The sequence below is a fragment of the Poecilia formosa genome, unplaced genomic scaffold (genome assembly GCF_000485575.1).
Source record: "Poecilia formosa unplaced genomic scaffold, Poecilia_formosa-5.1.2 Scaffold25, whole genome shotgun sequence".
In the NCBI taxonomy this organism is placed as follows: Eukaryota; Metazoa; Chordata; class Actinopteri; order Cyprinodontiformes; family Poeciliidae; genus Poecilia; species Poecilia formosa.
This window is the reverse complement of record NW_006799964.1, coordinates 828,567-846,620: the sequence shown is the minus strand read 5'-3', so window position 1 is coordinate 846,620 and position 18,054 is coordinate 828,567. Positions and strand designations below refer to the sequence as shown.

At 37.3% G+C, this 18,054-nt stretch overlaps 1 protein-coding gene across 3 annotated transcripts in view; it reads right to left on the bottom strand.

Annotated features, from left to right (window-relative positions):
• Positions 1-18,054, bottom strand: part of LOC103135365 (netrin receptor UNC5C-like) — a 186,542-nt gene that overhangs the window by 73,945 nt on the left and 94,543 nt on the right. For all 3 annotated transcript variants that reach the window (XM_007548028.2, XM_007548025.2, XM_007548026.2), the window contains exons 2-3: positions 16,320-16,556; positions 7,887-8,030 (exon numbers count right to left, since the gene is read on the bottom strand). In XM_007548028.2, coding sequence (XP_007548090.1) covers positions 7,887-8,030; positions 16,320-16,556 — 381 coding nt within the window. The remainder of the gene's footprint in view (positions 1-7,886; positions 8,031-16,319; positions 16,557-18,054) is intronic.

Below are 18,054 nucleotides of genomic sequence, written 5' to 3'. Positions count from 1 at the left end.
AAAAAAAAAAAAAGAAGTAATTTGGACGAGATTTTAATTTTCTAGAACAGTCTGCTTGCCTTCTGTTCAAGCATTTCGGATTGTTATGTTACGGCTGACTGAGAATCTGCACAACAAACACCCAAAGATCCTGTAAAGTTTAAAATGCTGCCATGCAAAGAGGATGAAGCATCTCTTGTTCGAGTATAAGCTTTGTCTATGCTTAAGCACGACTAAAATGTGTTGCTGTAAATCAAAGTGACATTCAACAGTCTCTGTGTCTGCTTCAACACATTTGAATCAAATGTGTTATTAGCAGGACCTTGGTGAGAACTGACTGCACGCTGATGCGGTAATTGAGCCATTTAATTTATTTATGTTGATCTGGTACACACCTAACATTTGTAGGGCAATGTTCTCTGAGGACTGGACTTTAATGCCCGTGCCCTAAACAACTGCCCTAACTTGAACATTAAGGACTACCTAATGAAAGTACAGCCTCTCTACAACTAAGTAGTGTATGTACATCTATAGAACAGTCAATGAAAAGGCTGTGCAAAGGTTGTGGATGCAGCCTTCAGTTGAAACATAGCATCACACTATGGACCCAGATTGCTCACAGTATTTGATTTTCTGGCATCTATAAGAATGAGTCCCTTCAGTGAGAGCAACTTGTCTTAACAAAAAATATAATTATGATTCATCATTTTGATCTGGGGTGGATGCTGGTTCAGTTTTTAGCTCCTTTGGTTTACAGCCAGAAGGTTGTAATTGGGTTTTATGAGTTTAAAACCCAGCTGTGTAGGCTCCTTTTCATGCAGTTATGTTGCAATTATGTTACATAAGGGTTGCATTCAAACTTGACACTTTTGGTACACTTTAAGCAAAGTTTGTTTTTCCTGTTGGTCTGGACGTTTTTGTGTAGGCGTGAATACATTGAAGCAAACAATGGCGGGGACCGAACAAACAGACCGAGACCCGGGTTTTGGTCCGCTTCCAAAAAAAGTGTAGTTTGCTTCTGGTGTGAATACAACAGACCTGTCTCGACCTGAACCAACAACAACAAAATATTCTTTTTGGATTTCACAAGCTCCCGTTGCTGAGCAATGTGGTAAAAATGAGCCTTTCAGTATAGCTAACGCTATTATTGCATGTACTGAAATCTCACCTGATGTGGCGTCTTCTGCTTTGCGATGCTGCTGTCAGCAAAGTTGTGGGACAGGGGTGGCAGAGCATATCATCTCAATCAGACTGCAGCACACACTTACTAATGTCGCCCCAAAATTAGAAATATCCCGTTGTGAAATCTGGACTGAACGAGCTGCTCGCGCATTTACAATAGCAGAAATCCAGCAAACAGGACTTTAAAAGTGAATTTGTTATGGGTCTGTGCTCAGTCCTATCCCCATCATTTCTGTCCAATGACTGCAATGACAGTCACACCTGCATAGACTTGTTTAAAAATGACAGTCCAGTTGCAAAAAAAAAAAAAGACCATAATATGAAAACAAATCACAACAAACAAAAAAAAGCAATGTGTTTTGGTCCAGACCAGACAAACGGACTGTCCTGGTAAGAATCCGCCACGATCGGATTTTCCAAGATTGGATTTTCTACACCTTACCTCTGCCCCAGGTCCCTCATCACCATGGCTTGTGAAGAAGATGAATAAAGTCTTTATGGTCTGTGCAAGTTTGTGTTTTGTTTTAATGTGAAAATGTGTGAAAAATCAAAGTCAATGTAAGCAATTAAATGACTGGAGTGCCAGTTGTGCTGTTTAAACAGCAAAGCTGTCGTCAGTCACTGAAAAGAATTACACTGAGTGCTTGGTTAACAGCACGGTTAAGTTAGAGTAAATCACGGCACATTTACTCTAAGTTAAGTATGTCCTTATGTTCTACCTTAATAATTTGTGGTAATCACTTTTTATTTAAATATTCTGGTATTATAGATCTTACTTTACTCTTTTGTTTTATAGCTTAATTCCCTGTGATTTTTCTTAACTATTGACTTACACATTTCATAGAAAGTTTTTGTGTGACATCTCAATGACACTTTCTGCCTTCTCTGTTCCCGAGACCTTTTTTTTTTTTTTTCCTATTCTTTTTATTTCCCACACTTGGACTTTAAAGAGCAAGTGAGCGAGTTCTGTGTGAGTAAATCAACAGTGTGGCTTACCACTCTAATGCTTAAGAGAACCCTGAAGCAGTCAGTCCTTGACATCTGGGAAAAAGCTCAGTGGCTCAGAGCAGTGGTGAAACATCATAACCACACTCCCAGACACAGACATTGGAAGACTTTGTGGATTTTAACTATAAAAATGTTTATACTGTGTTTGTGACCATCGTGAAATCACCCTCAACACCAAAAACCAAAAACTCATTTATGACATCATTTTGGGTATAAAAAAAAACAAGAATGGGAGCTTCTGTTAAAAGTGTTTGAATAGATGTCAGAGTGATTACAAATGAGTTTAAAGAAAAAATAAAAACAAAAATGAGACATGAACATGCTTGAATAAACATTGCTGAGACTGCAACTGAGGGGGTGCAGTTTCATGCTTTAAAAGGTCAAATGCCACTGAGACAGTGATTGTGGTTGCTGTGCAAATTTCATACCACAAAGGTTGGCTAGCCCAGCACAGTTGTTGCTGGGTTACAAGCGATTGTGTAAGGTCGTAAGCCTCTGCAGGTTTAAGTCTACACTGGAGTGCAGATGAGGGGAAAAAAATATTCCATTAAAGTCCAAAACCAAGGAAGAAAAATCATTGTTGAGACATGTTTTCCTAGGACTAGTTCAGCCACAATTGAGGGAAAAAATAAATCCATCCACTTTGGATATTTGCAACATAAACAAAATCAGAAGGAACCCACTGACAGAGATTTTCCAGTTGCCACAAGTAGCTGCCTCTATTGCTGTGCCCCTGAGTGTCTGGACTCTTGATTGTTATGCACAAACGTCTCAGTGGAAGGTGGCAGAACAAATTGCCATCACTGAAGAGAGTGTATGTGTGTCTGTGGGTGCGTGTACATGTAAATTTGTGTGTGCATGTAGCTGGCTGTCTGCCTGTGAGTATGTGTGGGGACTTGGCATATTACAAATCCACTGAAGGAAAAAGACTTGACCTGATAGCTGCCAGGGCAAAGAGTGCGACTGACAATTCATGCACATTAGTGTGTATTTAAAGTCTGTGTTTCACTCGTTCATCTGCACTTGCCTGCAATGTTGCATGACTGAGGGAGTACTTTAAAGTGTCAGTGTGTGGCTCATTTTCTTCATAAAGTTGAACTGAGTTGTCTCTACCTCTCACACCACACATTTCCAGTGCCAAAAGTCCAATAAAGCAGAAGATTTAACATACTGTATCTGACTGAGTCTTTGTCACTTTTACAGCCACATTAATGGCTCTGTGATTAGCAATCACTAATTTTCAATTTGCTTAGCACTGTAAAGAGTTAATGACACCGTTATTCAGAAGGCCAAAAGATATTGAGGAATAAGAGATAGAGGCAAGAAAGTGATCGCAAGTGTCCGAGTGAAACTATGAAGAGGTGAGGAGGGTTAAAAGGTGAGGGGGAAAAAAAAAGAATCGAAGAAACTATGACATGAAAATGAAGCAGTAAATGCAAGAAAGAAATGCTGAATTGCTTCTGCACAGTAAAGTAAAAGACACTTAGCTCAGCAAGCTCCAGCTGCCAGGAAGCATTTTAATCACAACAGCAGATCCAAATAGGAGGTGAAAGCAGGGTAGGTCGGGAGGTTGGGTCGATTTGAAGTAAAAGGTTATCGCAAGAGAGGGCTGAGAGTAATCAAATCAGGTTCAGGCAAAAATTACTGCCAAAATAGAAACAAAAAAAAAGAAACTGAAGGACAGTGGGGCATACAAAGTTAACAGGCTGTGTGGCAAAAGAAAGGTAAGGATGAAGGAAAATTCCTCTGTTTTTTCATTACAATAACCTTTATCTAGCACTTATCTAAACAGCTACTTTATGCAGGATGTGTGTCCGATTGCTTGATGTCACATATTGCCAATTATACAACAATATAATAATGCAATTAATGCAATTAGGCATCTTGTAAGGTAGAGATGACTAGCTGAAGTTTTGGTTTGGGAACCGATTTGGGAAAACGGACGATTCAAATGATTTGGACATGGCTGCTGGTGTAAGACTGGCTGATTTGAATATCTGAGAAAGTGCTGATTTCACCAAAATAGTTCAAACTTGGGTTTTCTAAATTTGAATTTGTAAATTCTGCAGAATATCACCTTCCAAAAGAAATTTCATTTTGAACAGTCTAAAATGCTGTCTGTGTTTGGTACAAACCACAGGAAAAAAATAAAATAAAATCCAGTTTACAGATTTAGATGTACAACATAGTGATAACCTCAAAACCAGGATTTCTACACATTTCATTAAGCTTAACACTTTTCTCAGCCTTTCAAATAGCATTAGTTTTCAAGCAACTTTTTGAATGAAGGCTCTAATGCCTTTGTTCAATACTTTCTCATAAAATGCGGTAAATTTCATGAGAGGTTCCTAGCAATGGGTTTTAGAAAATTATTCAAAACCCCATTTTAAAGCCAGACTCATTAAATATCTACTTTCCCATGATGAAGTAGCCAGCAGTGGACGACATCACGAGAACATTTTGATTTTAAAAGCCTAAATGTACAATAACCAAGTTTGGGGAGCACAAACTGACATTTAATGAGTAAATGGACAAAGCTATGAATGAACAAACTTTTAAATTCAGGGTTTGACTATGTATAATTTAAGACCTAGTATGAGAAATCAGCACATTTTGATTTTTTTTCACCTTATTTTAAGATACTTAATATGAAGATTTTCAAAAACCCCTTATGTTGCGCATACATTGGATTTTAAAGCAATCTAAAGAAAGTTAACACAGTATTTATAGTGCGAATAAACATTAGTAATCAGACTCAAGCAGAGGAATAAAAAAAAAAAAAAACGTAACAGAAATCTTAAGTATAACAAAACAACGGTTTGTGTCAGGGCCTGCTTAAAAGTGACTTCCCTTTATTTCGATAACGTAAACAAAGATATTGATGTTGTATAAGAAGGTTTCTCATGCTGTTCATAACGATGCATTCCAGAACACATGGACATCTTCATCTGTTGCCTATGTTAGTATAAGTTACAGGAGTCCATTGAAAAACGCTCTCTTGTTTGTGTCTTTTTGCCGCTGGTGACTATTTTCAAGTGTTTGCTTCTGTTAAGTCTCAGAAGTCAGTATGCAAATACTCCCCTGCATCTGTCTCACAGCATGCGTCAGCCCCAACGTAAGCCAAAAACAGCACATTACCTCGCTTTCATTGCACCCCAAGGAGGGCCTATTTCAGTCGAGAATGTTATTAGCGAAGCTTAGAAGGATATTTCTGACTATGTCACTAACTCACTGCTGACAGACAGGAAAACATCCTCGCAAAGTAAAACATTGCAAAAATGCTGCAGTTATTCGGAGTTCACTTTGAAATATGCAACTGTTTTTGTTGTGCATCACTGTGATAGTGTGCTTTTCTAAAAAAGTGCATGAATGTCAGCTTTTTCAGCAAACATACATCATGTTGATAATTGACTTTTACTTGCACTGGATTAAATCCTAATCTTTTCTCCCAATCTGACATTTAATAAAGACATAACTTTTCTGGCTTTTTACTTTCTAGAGAAATAGGATTTGAGTAACTTTTAAGATTGTGGTAAACCCCAGATGATGATATCATGGCTTTGCAAACTTCTCATTAAATAGAGGCATACCTGAAGACGTACTTTAAGGCAACACCTTAAACAGACTACTTCCTTGCAGAGCTTTTGAGGGAAATTTGCAAATCCCCCTCATTTCCAAACAAAGGCAAACGAGCTTGTGAAGATGTTGGCTGAGATTGGTAGGATTATCCACATTGAAACAAGTTTTTATCTGCGTGGGCCAAAAGGCAAGTAAAAAAGAAAGCAAGTAAGGCGCATAAAAAAAATAGATCAGTGCTAACAAATGCACTCAAGGACAAGGACTCCTGAATTTTTGGAAACATGTCCTGCGAGCTGACAAAACTTAAGTCAATGTTTTGTCAGCTCAAAGTTTGGTCACATTTTGAAGAAAAAGGATGAAAGCCTGTGAGCCTCATTCCAGCTTTTTTTGGTACAAGCATAAAAATGAACAACAGCTAATATGAAGCTGCAAACCAGGTGAGTTAAAAAAACAGCAAACCAAGCCCTGAGAAGTAAATGTGTCCGGATATTTTTGGGGGGAGAAATAAAATAAAAGAAGTAGAAACACAGGAGTCATCATGATGGATTTCCATCTAGACAGGATTATAATCAACATGGGAACAGAGGTTTTCAAGGGTGCATGTCTGTTAGAGTTATACTGTCTGGTAGAGTGCTACATATGGGAATGTGCACAGTTTATTCTGTCTTGTCTGCAGAATGGACTCTGTCAGAGTCCCAAACTGTCCTTTCAAAAGTGCACCCATGTGTATCCAGGCTGTCAGTGTAAGCCAGGGAAAATAGAAAGGAGAGGCTGATTTTGATATAGGTATTTCTTTACTGCAAGACCTCGCTACAACCTGAACACAGAGACAAATCCCAGTTGTCTTATATGGCTGAATCGAAGAGAGCATTGATGTCTGGAAAACTGCTGTTGTGGATTCAATTCTGAGGGAGAGAAACTTTGAAAGACCAAACTATTGTTTTGTGAGGTTGCTTTTAAAAAAAATATAAACAAGGCTTTCTGAGATTTTCAATCGCATATCTCGGTTATCTTCGTTGCTGTCAATTGAACATTTACAAAAGGGTTCTTCTTCGATTTTCCGTTGAGCTTTACTGAGGCAATTTCCATTGTGTTAACTGTGTATAAGAAAGAACATCACTCCCTGCAAAAATAATAAAATGTAGTTCTATTTATTCTTAGCTGTTCTTTGGATAACTCCATAAACCTAATGTGTATTTTTATCTTAAAAGTGAGATTTAAACATACTGGAGATGCTTAAAGCTTACTAAAATGCCAAAACACATACAGGAATAAGACAACGTAAAAAGCCTCCGTGGGCCTGCTGTAATATGCATTAGAAAGACTTGATGGTATCAAAATATAATTACCACCCACAAAGCAGTCATTGTACATGATGATATACACAAGAGATTTACATTAGGATGTATGTCTTCTTTCAGTCAAGCTCACAGCTGCTGTGTGGGATAATCGTGTGCAGCATGAAGGCAAATCAAAGCTGTACTCTGCATGATAAAACAGGGTGGAAAATCATCCAACCTGCTTATTGAGAAAATGATTTTTGCTATTTTGTAAAAATAGAATTCAGTTCAGTGTGAAGTTTCTGAATGTATTTCAGGGAAAGCTTTTGTTGCAGTGAATGTTGGTAGGGTCATAACAGCTCCACAATAGCTGATATAGTGTAATATTATACAAAACATATAAACCTAAACTCGTAAAGTGATGGTTTTTTACAGAATGTATTTTAAGCATAGTTTATCTGTGTTGTTTGAATATGTGTAATTATACAAGTACAACTGAATAAAAGTGCTAATGTGTCACACATGCACATCCTTCCACATGTGTTCATATATAAGTCATAATAATTCAAGCACACCAGCATTTAGTTTTGTGCAGAAGGTGCTACTTGCATCACATCATCATTTTTCTTAATCAGCTTGCTGCATCTGTGAGTCTACTATCTCTAACACAGAGATCCTTTCCTGAGATTGGACTTGGCAGAGTGGAAATGACGACTGTTTTCATTTCATAGGTCTTTCCTTTCACAAGGAAAAATGAGTGCGTTAAGGATTGTGTGCATATCAAATTAAAGATGTTTTCCTTGCCACTTGGCTAGACACCGACTGTTGATTCTCAAATGCTTGTTGAACTGTACTCACATGCAATTCGGACATGTGCCTTGCGGCTTTTGGTGGTTCCAGCGGAGCTCCAGGCCACACACTGACACCAATAGTCTTCAGGACCAAAAAGCTCCTCCACTTGCTGCCGCGTTATTTCTATACTGGCTTCTCTTACAACTAGACCTGCAATAGAACCAAAAAAAAAAAGAAAAGAAAAAGAAAGAAGAAGAAAAACTGTTACATCATTCACGTTTACAATTACAGCTTCATAATGTCACCATATTGTGACAGTATGACACAGACGGTCTGTGAAAACATCAAGCTCCGCCACCTCCTCTCAGTGGTACTATTGTTAAATGCTCCCGGTCAAAAACAACCAAACAGGGCCAAGGAGGAGTGTCGCAGCGCTATTAATTACACTCATGTACATGCTGCTAAATGTGCTAATGCCAGAGAAACAATCCTCCTCCTAGCTCTGATTGATTGTTTCTGACAGAGAAGCGTATTTCTGCAGATGGCAAGAAGAGCGCAGAAGGTGGAGAAGTGTTACTTCTTTTTTTCCCCAGATTATCTGTCTTTTACTAAACTGTCAAGACATAATGACAGTTCTTGCAGATATGTGAAAAAACATGTTTTTTGTTTTGTTTTGTTTTGTTTTGTAAAACTTGCATACTGAAGCTTTAAACAATTTTGTAAGACAAAATGGTCTTTAGAAACAAAGCTGGAGGAGGCATATCCAACAGCGTGTAATGGCAGTGAATGGTGGTTATGCAAACTACTGAATCTTGACGTTTGGCCCAGATTTTATGTGGATGTGTCAGAGTGATGGGAACTGAATACAAGTCAGCACAACAACATTTTTATTTTTATTTGTAAGAAATCTTGAAAACCACATCTTCCAATTCATAGTTATCCACAACTTTGCACTGGTTATATCACATTAATTTGAAACAAAATACATAGATTTTTGTGGTTGTAACGAGTCCAGTAAGTATGTATACTCTTACAACGTCCCATAGGTATACTGTCTTCTTCTAATATATGCTGATACTTACAAATCAAGCTCGTTTTTATTCAGTGCATAATTGTAATTTTTCACCTGTACTTAGAAATTATTCATTTTCACTTCCACCATTTATCTCACTGCATCATCCAAATTTTTTCTCTCGCCTTTTTCTTTTGCTACCTGAAAACAGCTCCAATGTGAAGAATAAATGCGAGAGAATAAATGCATAAATGCACCCTACTGGCAGGACAAAAGGGATCATTGATAGAAAGGCACAAATGAATCATGGTATGAACCCAGGATGAAAATTTGTGTGACAAAGGAAGGGTTTTAAAAAAGGAGCAATGAAATGATGTAAGAAATTTAAAGAAATGCAAATACGCAGAAAACAAATATTGGCAAAGAAGACAGGAGAAATCAAGAGGGCACTGATTAAGAAAAAGAACGATTATGTCTTAAGAGTGAAAAGGAAGGAGGATTTTAAGAGAGGAAAACGGTTTGCTGGTAGAGGTAATAGAGAGCAACAAGACATCGGCACAGCAAGAGGACGAGTGAGGATGACAGACGAGGAGGTGGAAGAGGGCAGTAAAATGTGAAAAGGAAAGGAATGGAGAGAAGAGATAAAAATGGATTTAAGTTAAAAGTATGTGGGGAATGGGGAGTAGATAGGAAAGAGTATAAGAGAACATCTTGGCAGTTTCTTTCAGGTTCAGAAGTGTTACAAAAACCCGAGAAACTATCTCTGTGGGGCTTCACAAATCTGACTTGGGCCTACTTATGGAGACTCAGTAAGTTCCTGCCAACTGAGAGGCAGCTATAGCAAGCAAGCTGGTGTAAAGGCAAAGGGACAGAGGAAGGAAAAGTTTAATTCCTTTAACAAGACTGTGGTAACACTTAGCACCATGAATAACTGGCATGTAAACCAAAACATGAAGGCTTGGCAAAACAAGCCTTAAGTGAATCATGAAGGACGACGGAAAGATCTGGCTTTTGATTTCAAAATAATGAGAAGATAGGCTGTATAGAGGGAAGACGGGAACAAAAAAGCAAGCCCTTTGAGCAAAGTAGTTAGTAAACAGAGTAAAAGGCCTGCGAAAGATACAACTGAGGAAAAGTGCCAGTGAGAGAAAAGACACGGCGAGGGCAGAGAGCAAAGACGGCATAAAACTAGAGCGAACATCAGTGTTCCATCTAACAAGAAAACGAGGGAGACTGATATGACTTCACAGGGTAAGATGAAAAAGCAGAGGAGCACATCAAGAGAGGCAGAGGTTGAAAAAGTGGCCAGTAAAACGAGATAATTAGAACAAGCATGGAAACTGGGGCTACATCTGAGACAGCTAGCAGATTGGCAGTTGCAATGAGCAAAAACTACAGTGTAAAGAGAAGAAGGACACAAGGGAGGAAGAGAGGAGGCTAGGCTAGGTAGAATGATGCTGCCAAAAGTAATGAGGAAAGTAAGGCAATTAAAGTCAATGATTCAAATGAACCGGCTTGCCAGTTATGCCAAATGGACTCAAGCAAAAGTAAAGTTAGCATATGGGACACTACCAAACACAGCTATGGAACGTAATGAAACAGCAGGAGGTAAGGAATGTGATTCCGCTTAAAGACAGAAGCATTGGAGCGTTTGTGTGGCTGTATATGTGCCTCATTAAGCTCCAGACTACAATCATGCACGGGATTCAATTTTATTAGATCACAAGAGCAGTTCAAATTCACAATCTAACAGCTGCACTGCTTAGTAGCATTAACTACAGCATCTTTCAAAGTCATTGAGTAATTTGTGACATACACTCAGAACAAACGTTGTTATGATTATGATCTTTTTTTTTTTTTCCCATACTTGCAGAGCTCTACTGTAAAGGTTTTAAAAAGCACAAAAAAGGTATAAAAAAATCATCCCATTAAAAAAAAATAATTTGTAGTTTTGCAGTGACTGGATAATAATGCTGTTGATAAAGACAGTTTTTTTTTTTTTTTCCCTATATCTTCACTATTACTGTGTTTAATGAGGAGGACAGAATAGTAAATCAAGGTTAAGACAATCAGTGGTTTTCTTCTTAATGAGAGCAAAGCTAGAAAAAGAAAGAAGCAGAAAGAAGTACAAGAATTTACAGGTCAAAGACGTAGATGACAAATTAACATCCATCATGAATTTTGCATCTATCATAAGCCTGGAACCTCTTTCTGCGTATCTCAGCAAATAAAATGTGTTTTACAAATAAAAACTGATTAACCTGTAATTATAAGGTTTAGGACATAGTTTTTAATGGTTGCAAAATGACTACTTTTTACAATGGTGACCACATTAGTAATCCTGATAAAGATGTGCAACAAAAAAGTAAATTAAAGTTACTTTTTTTCTACTGTTATCGCAACTGTACCAGTTGACAACTTTGTCTCATGTCAAATAGAATAAAATGGTATGGAATAAGATGGAAGCTATTTAAAGATACAAAAAAAATACAAGTAAAATTACACTCAATTTTAATGATGAAATATTATTTTATGACATTTGACTTACATATTGCTTTTTCAACCCTTGAAAGATTCCCAAAAACACCACTAGGTTTAAGAAGTGCCAAGGACACAATATACATCTTGGATTTAAACAGTAGCAAAACATTTATAAAAAAAATAGTATAATTATATCTGAAAGAATTTGAGTTACTATTCTGCCTATCTTTAATTGCCCCAATTGCAAAGTCCAGGTATTTCCTCCAATAATTAATTTGGTTTAAAGGCCTCTTTCACACATACTTTGGGAGTTAAATCCGTAAAAGTTGAGAAACCTCTGTTGGGGCTAGATGTGACTGCGCATTTGAACATTCTCTGAACTGCTCCGACTCTGATGTTGACTGATTTTCACAGTCCCAGTGTGTGTGTGTGTGTGCGTGTGTGTGTGTTTGCTTGTATAAATGTTAATGTCTTTGAGCGTGCATGTTTGAGCCCCTCCGTGACTCCAAAAAAGCAACAAACCAGGACATGAAACAGGGTATGCAGGGAACTGCGACCAAACTCTTACAATTCCCACACTCACCCAGCATCAGGCAAACAAATACTATAAATTAGCATAGACATGGAAAACAAAGCTTACCTTCACACAGACCAAACACAAACATTTGCTAACACAGACAATGATCCCAAATCAGATACATATGCACACAAACAGCTGTCATCCATATCATGAGTCAGTGAAGACTAACTCCTAAATGCCCCGATTCTTGTAAACTAAAATAAAAACTAAACTCTCCAGTCAAAATATAGAAAAAAAAAGCAAAAGACTCGGTTGACCCGGTTACAGAAGGGTTTTAGAGAGAAATGCCAGCGAGGGCAGAAAGAGAGCTAAACAAAGAGAGGCACATAGAAACACCAAGAAGAAGAAAAAAAGGAAAGACAAAGACGAGAAGAAATCAATACAGAGAAGAAGACAGCGAAGGAGGGAAAGAGGTCACAAATCACCAAAGCCAATACCATGTGCACCTTTAATATATGTGTGTGTACGTGCAGCTTTGATGTGGAGTCACAGGTCATTGGTAGCACACTAATAACCATTCGCACTTTGGCTAATGGAGACAAAGTAAGTAACCTGGCACACAATATGTCTAAGTGCAATTCAAGGCTAATGGAGATGTACTGAGGTTATATGAATGATGCTTATATAAACACTGACAAATGTCTTTATCCTTTAACAGTCAGTGCAATTAAATAAGCACATGTATAATTTTCCATCATACACAAAAATTGTTATTCTGTACGTGTATAATAGTTATATTTTTTTTAATAAAAAGGTCAAATAAATAACTGGCCTAGCATTTAATTGAAAATGGGCTGGTTTAACAAATTTCTCCACCTGTATTTATTCTGCTTACATTAAAGTAGACTCAGTTCAACTGGGAGTACGTAACAGATGTATTTCTGTTTCTTTTGAGGTTTTTCACCTAAATGACTAAATCACTACAGCGACCATCCATGCATGACTAAAAATAGATCAACTAAAATTGAGGCTCTTCATTGAGTGAAATCCAGTTGAAAACTTCACCCCTTTCAAGTGGGGACTTGCACAAGAAACTCAAAAAAAACCAAACAAAACTTGACATTTAAAACAACTGAAGTTGAGTAAAGCCCTGTACTTTAACATTTGTTTGAACTTCTACTTTTGTAATCACCTCCTTGCTTTACTTTTAATTAGTTTTATTTATTTGCCCTCTTGATTCAAACACAAATCAAGTGAAGTCATGCCTGAAGTATTCGTTTTTTGCAACTTGAGTGCGAGAAAAGTCCCAGTCTCGGATCAAAATCTGCACATCTGGTATGTACACATTTTATGATTTTAATCAAGATCAACATTTTCCCTGAGCTACTCAAATATGAGGGAAGTGGGAGAAGGCACACAGAAAGAGCAGCGCTGGATATAACCTTTCTCCACAGTAAAGCTCCTTGATATCGAACCCCATCAGCAACTCCTTTTCTTAGCATCTCATCATCACACTTTTGCTTTTTTCTCAATCTCAGGATTTATCTATTCTATTCTGCCCTCTCTGATTTGAATAAGTCAAAATAAGAATAGGGAAAAGAAGAAAGGGAAGGAAAGTTAGGGAGTGGCAAAATGGAGCAGAGCGGTACGGGGGTCACGCTTTAGTTGCTTTTGTGAAGTGGCAGCAAACACAGAGGGGAAAACTGCTTTTAGAATATAGCTATTTCTACAGGCACGTTGATAAAAAAAAAGTGCTCACAGTGTGAATTTAATGAGATTCAATGCAACTATGTTGCATAATATATAATCACTTTATAATCTCTGTGTCTGTAGTTCAAAGGTGACCTAAATAGTTTGAACAAGTGCAAAAAAGCTTAATGGACTTGGCGTCAGTATAATCTTGTGCTTTCGCTTGTTTTTTGGGAGGCTTTTTTTTTTTGTTGCTCTTTTTCAAAGAAATACATGTTTAACTAAACTGTGTTCATTAAAAATTCGATTTGGAAAAATAAGGACAAAAAAAAAAAAGAACTCAAATGTTCAAATGTATTCATCCCTAGAACTCACCAGCTCTTGATATCCTATTATGCTTTCACTTTGTTTATTTATTCATCAGATTTGTATGTGTATTTCTGTGTAGATTATAGCGTGCTTGAGAGATTAAAGGAGCCAAAGGGGATGGGATAACTCGCAGATGGCTGTGACAGCCATGTTACGGATAAATTAGGAATGAATTAAAGCAAACCACAACAACTACACTCAAACTGAGCTGCACTTGTTTCTTTTGTTCAGGAATTTTCTTCATTACGCGATAAACTGGCTGCATGGACGGTTCACATCCTCATGATGTCAGTCAACGTAACAGTTTAAAACTTGAGGTCCATGGATTGTTAGTTTAATTATGTTCCCTCTGACTAAGACACTGTTAGGAAGCCAACAGTCAGCAATAAATTGTTTACAGGAGATTAATAAATCACAAGCAGCTCCACATGCGAGCAATGACAGACACCAAGACTCGATGTGGATGAATAAAATAAAGGATTCTTATTGTCTAATGTCTAATACTAAGTGTGAGTGCTAAGAAAAAAAAACAAACAAAAAACAATACTAAGCAAAACAGTCCCGTGTATGACTCCCAGGTTTGCTTTGAGGTGCAATATATGTTTTCCCTAAAACATCTTAAACATGCATTTTCTTCAGATTTCTTTGTAAGTTTACAAAAATAAATAAATAAAAAGTTCCACCTCAAACATGCTGTGTTGTACATCTGTTGACTCCTACATTATTTCTCTGAGCAGGTACCTTAAATCAGTGGTTGTCGGACTGTTTTTAAGCCTCAGCTCTGGGGACCTGGGCTCATTATCAAGCAGGTGGAAAAACAAGAGCCAAACACATGTCAACCTTAAATCTTAGAATCCAGTGTGTCTGCGTCTTTATGCTGCTGCCAAAGTAACACTGTGATTCATCGGTACTTAGTAAGCAGAGTAATGCTGCTTGCTGTCAAGTGTGGGACTGGCTGAAGTCCAGTACATCATATCGGATCCTATTAAAGTGTCTTGTAAACACTGAGGTACAGCACTAGCATTGATACAGCTGTGTGCATACATCTTGTATGTGACCTCCCTTTCCGCACAAATAACTGAACCTACGTGAAAAGTGGCAGATCTAGAAAATTGTACCTGGAGGGCTAAGGAGCGGCAAGAGATCTTGGCAGGGTCGCGGTGCTGGTCAAAATGCCCCGTATAAATGGTCTCAACGAAATATTCACACAAAACGTAACATTTTTGTTTGTCCCTTTGAAGAGAACAATGGCAATTTTTAAAATGGTCATTGTTTAATCAAAATGCTGAATAAAAAAAACATCCATGAACGTTCTTTCAGCCAAACATCCCAGAACCTCGTTTTGACCGTTACCTTGTTTTGTGAGGATTTAGTTTCATCGTGGGATTACGGCTGTCAAAAGCTAAATTGCTACCGTAGCTAATGTAATTCTGATTTTTAAGGACATTTTTTTTTATCATTATTTATATATCCCTTCATTCTTAGAACATATGTATTTTTCATTACGATACTTTTACACTCACTCTATGCTCTCATGGGATTCAAATGTCATCTGCATTATCAAATGCAGAAGTAGTTTTACCGCACTGTTCTTTTTACTTTTAATTGAATAATATAACTATGAAGTATCGCTGTTCTTAAAGTAAAATTTAGAGCTGTCAATGTTAACGTGCTAATGTGTGTGACTAATCTAAAAAGTTTATTGTGTTGATATTACGTAAGGCCGATTAATCACATTACCTACTTTATACAAGCCTCTCTTACGCAGAGAGTTGCCGAGTTCATCGCAGTATGCTGCGTGGTGTCGTATAGCGTTTACCAATGCAGAGTCACAAACGTGAGTGGAAGGTTGAATGAAAGGTGGAAGAAAAAAAGTATGGTAATCACAGGTACACAAATAACAAAAAATATACTGAGCTAAAAGCCTATATTAAAACAACCTGGGCGCTCCCTTAACACCTCAGAAGAGCAACGAGGAGATATCCACTGATTCAGTAATAAACATCCAGGCATTTTAATTTTTTGGACATTTTCTTAATGAGCAACTAATTAAAAAAGGAATCATTTGAAATGGTTACAAATATTAATATGACACATGCAGTGATTATTGCAACACGTTTCCAGCATCCTGTTATTGGATTTTCTTTTTATCTATGCTGAATATTCACTAGAAAATTGCCAACACAAGTAGCATTTCTCCTCTGTTCTCACACAAAACTGTAGTCTTAAACTCTGCAGCTTTGGCTGAACTGTGTTCTTTTAAAAACCCGTTTGGTGTAAAGCTGACCTGTAACAGCACTTGAATTTTTGATAAATAAAATAAACAAATCTGAAAGAAGTGCAACTGTCCTTGCTCCTCATCCTTCCGTTTCATTTCAAAGAAATCTTTTGTGTGACGGCTCTTCCAGGTGAGCTGGCCTTCACTTACCTGAATTTTCATCAACTCTCTCCTCTACCGTGTGGTCTTTCTGATGAACCCACTCGCTGTTGCATTTGAAGTAAATCTGTGTGGCAGGCGTCGCTTTGCAGTACAGATTCACAGGCTTATTCTTGACGATGTAGCCTTCCTCGGGTTCGAACAAGAAGTGAGGCAAAGGCTCCGGAGGGTCGGAGGGGAAGGTTTCAGGGAGTTCACTCAGGCTAAGGAAATCATCCTCATCCCTTACTGTAAGAGAAAAGAAAAAAAAAAATATTAAAAGTTTAATTCAGACATATTTTTTTGCTTGTTTGTTTTGATTTACATCTGTAGAATCACTGTAACACATTTTTCCCTTAGCCTATGTTTTTTTTTTGTTTGTTTGTTTTAATCCCTACCAATGGACTTGATTGAAGTTCGTGACCAGGACAGAAATATGTTTTTACAACAAGCCATAAAATCTGCATATGAAGTGAATTTCATTTCTGTTTTGTTGCACAAGACTTATTAAGGCCACAAAAGGTTAAAAAGGAGAAAATAGACAACACTGCAGCTAATTTAGAGGGTATTGTCATGTCCTCAACTGTTTGTTCAAAATTGTAAATTGCAAATATATAGAAATATTCTAGTCATATTACAGAAAACTGTTCTTACACCACAAACATCTGCTTAAATGTTGTGTAGGTCGGGGCACAAAATGACATAAAAAATTTAAAATGCAGGAAAAAGCTGGGAATTGTTCTTAATCAACTGAATGGACGTACAAAGACCTTTAAAATGTTTTCACAGAAATGAGAAAATGCTTTTCTGACGTGCTCAAGTTACACAATTTGAAGACTGAACAAGAAGTTTTGAGAATTTTAATTCTGTTCTGAGAAACGCACAAAGGCGACTGACAAAAACTGTAATATGTGTGCAATGTCCTTCATAAATCAGAGCTTAAAGTAAGGCCCCGACTGTTGTGATACTGAACTCCACTTCTCTGACAACATTTGTTCAATTTCAAAGTCTCAGTAACACAGGAATCCAGCAAAACAGTTGCCATGTCTCAGAATATAAAGAGAGTCTGTTTTCTGAGAAATCTGTCAAGGAATTGTCAGAGGACAAAGTCAGCTGAGGAGCCTGTATTCCTCCAGCAGAAGCTGTGCATTTTTATGCGATTAGTGCAGTGAGATTTGTGTTCCGTTAAAATGAAAGTGATCACAGTAATGCTTTTACAAATTAATTGTTTTAGAATGTGTTCTGCTTCATTTATTGAGTAATAAAACAGATTTAAAACAAACATAAATCTAGATCTGATTAAGACATGTCAAAAGCAGAAATTGATAATTAAACTGTAATCACGTTAACTGAAGTCTAGCAAGTCAATGGAAGCTTATTTCTGGTATTTAACAAGAAATACATAATCCATTAGAATTTAGTAAGCAAAAAATATTATTGCAGTGCCTTTCAAAAATCTCTGTATTCCTAGAACTTTTTCACATTTTGTTACAACCAAAACCTGTATTTTGTAGTAGTGTATGATGGACATAAAGAAGCACAAACTTGTGTATTCAGAAAGACAAAAGGCATTTCTGTCATTTCAAAGATCAAGGGATTCATACCCAGCTGGGTGAATGTTAATAATTGTCTAAGTACCTTCAATTCTGACATTACTCTTTCACTTTTTAGAGAGGAGATGATAGACAGGAGGAAATAATTCAGTGGACATAATAGCCACCACTGGGGGCACAGGAACCTAAACCTC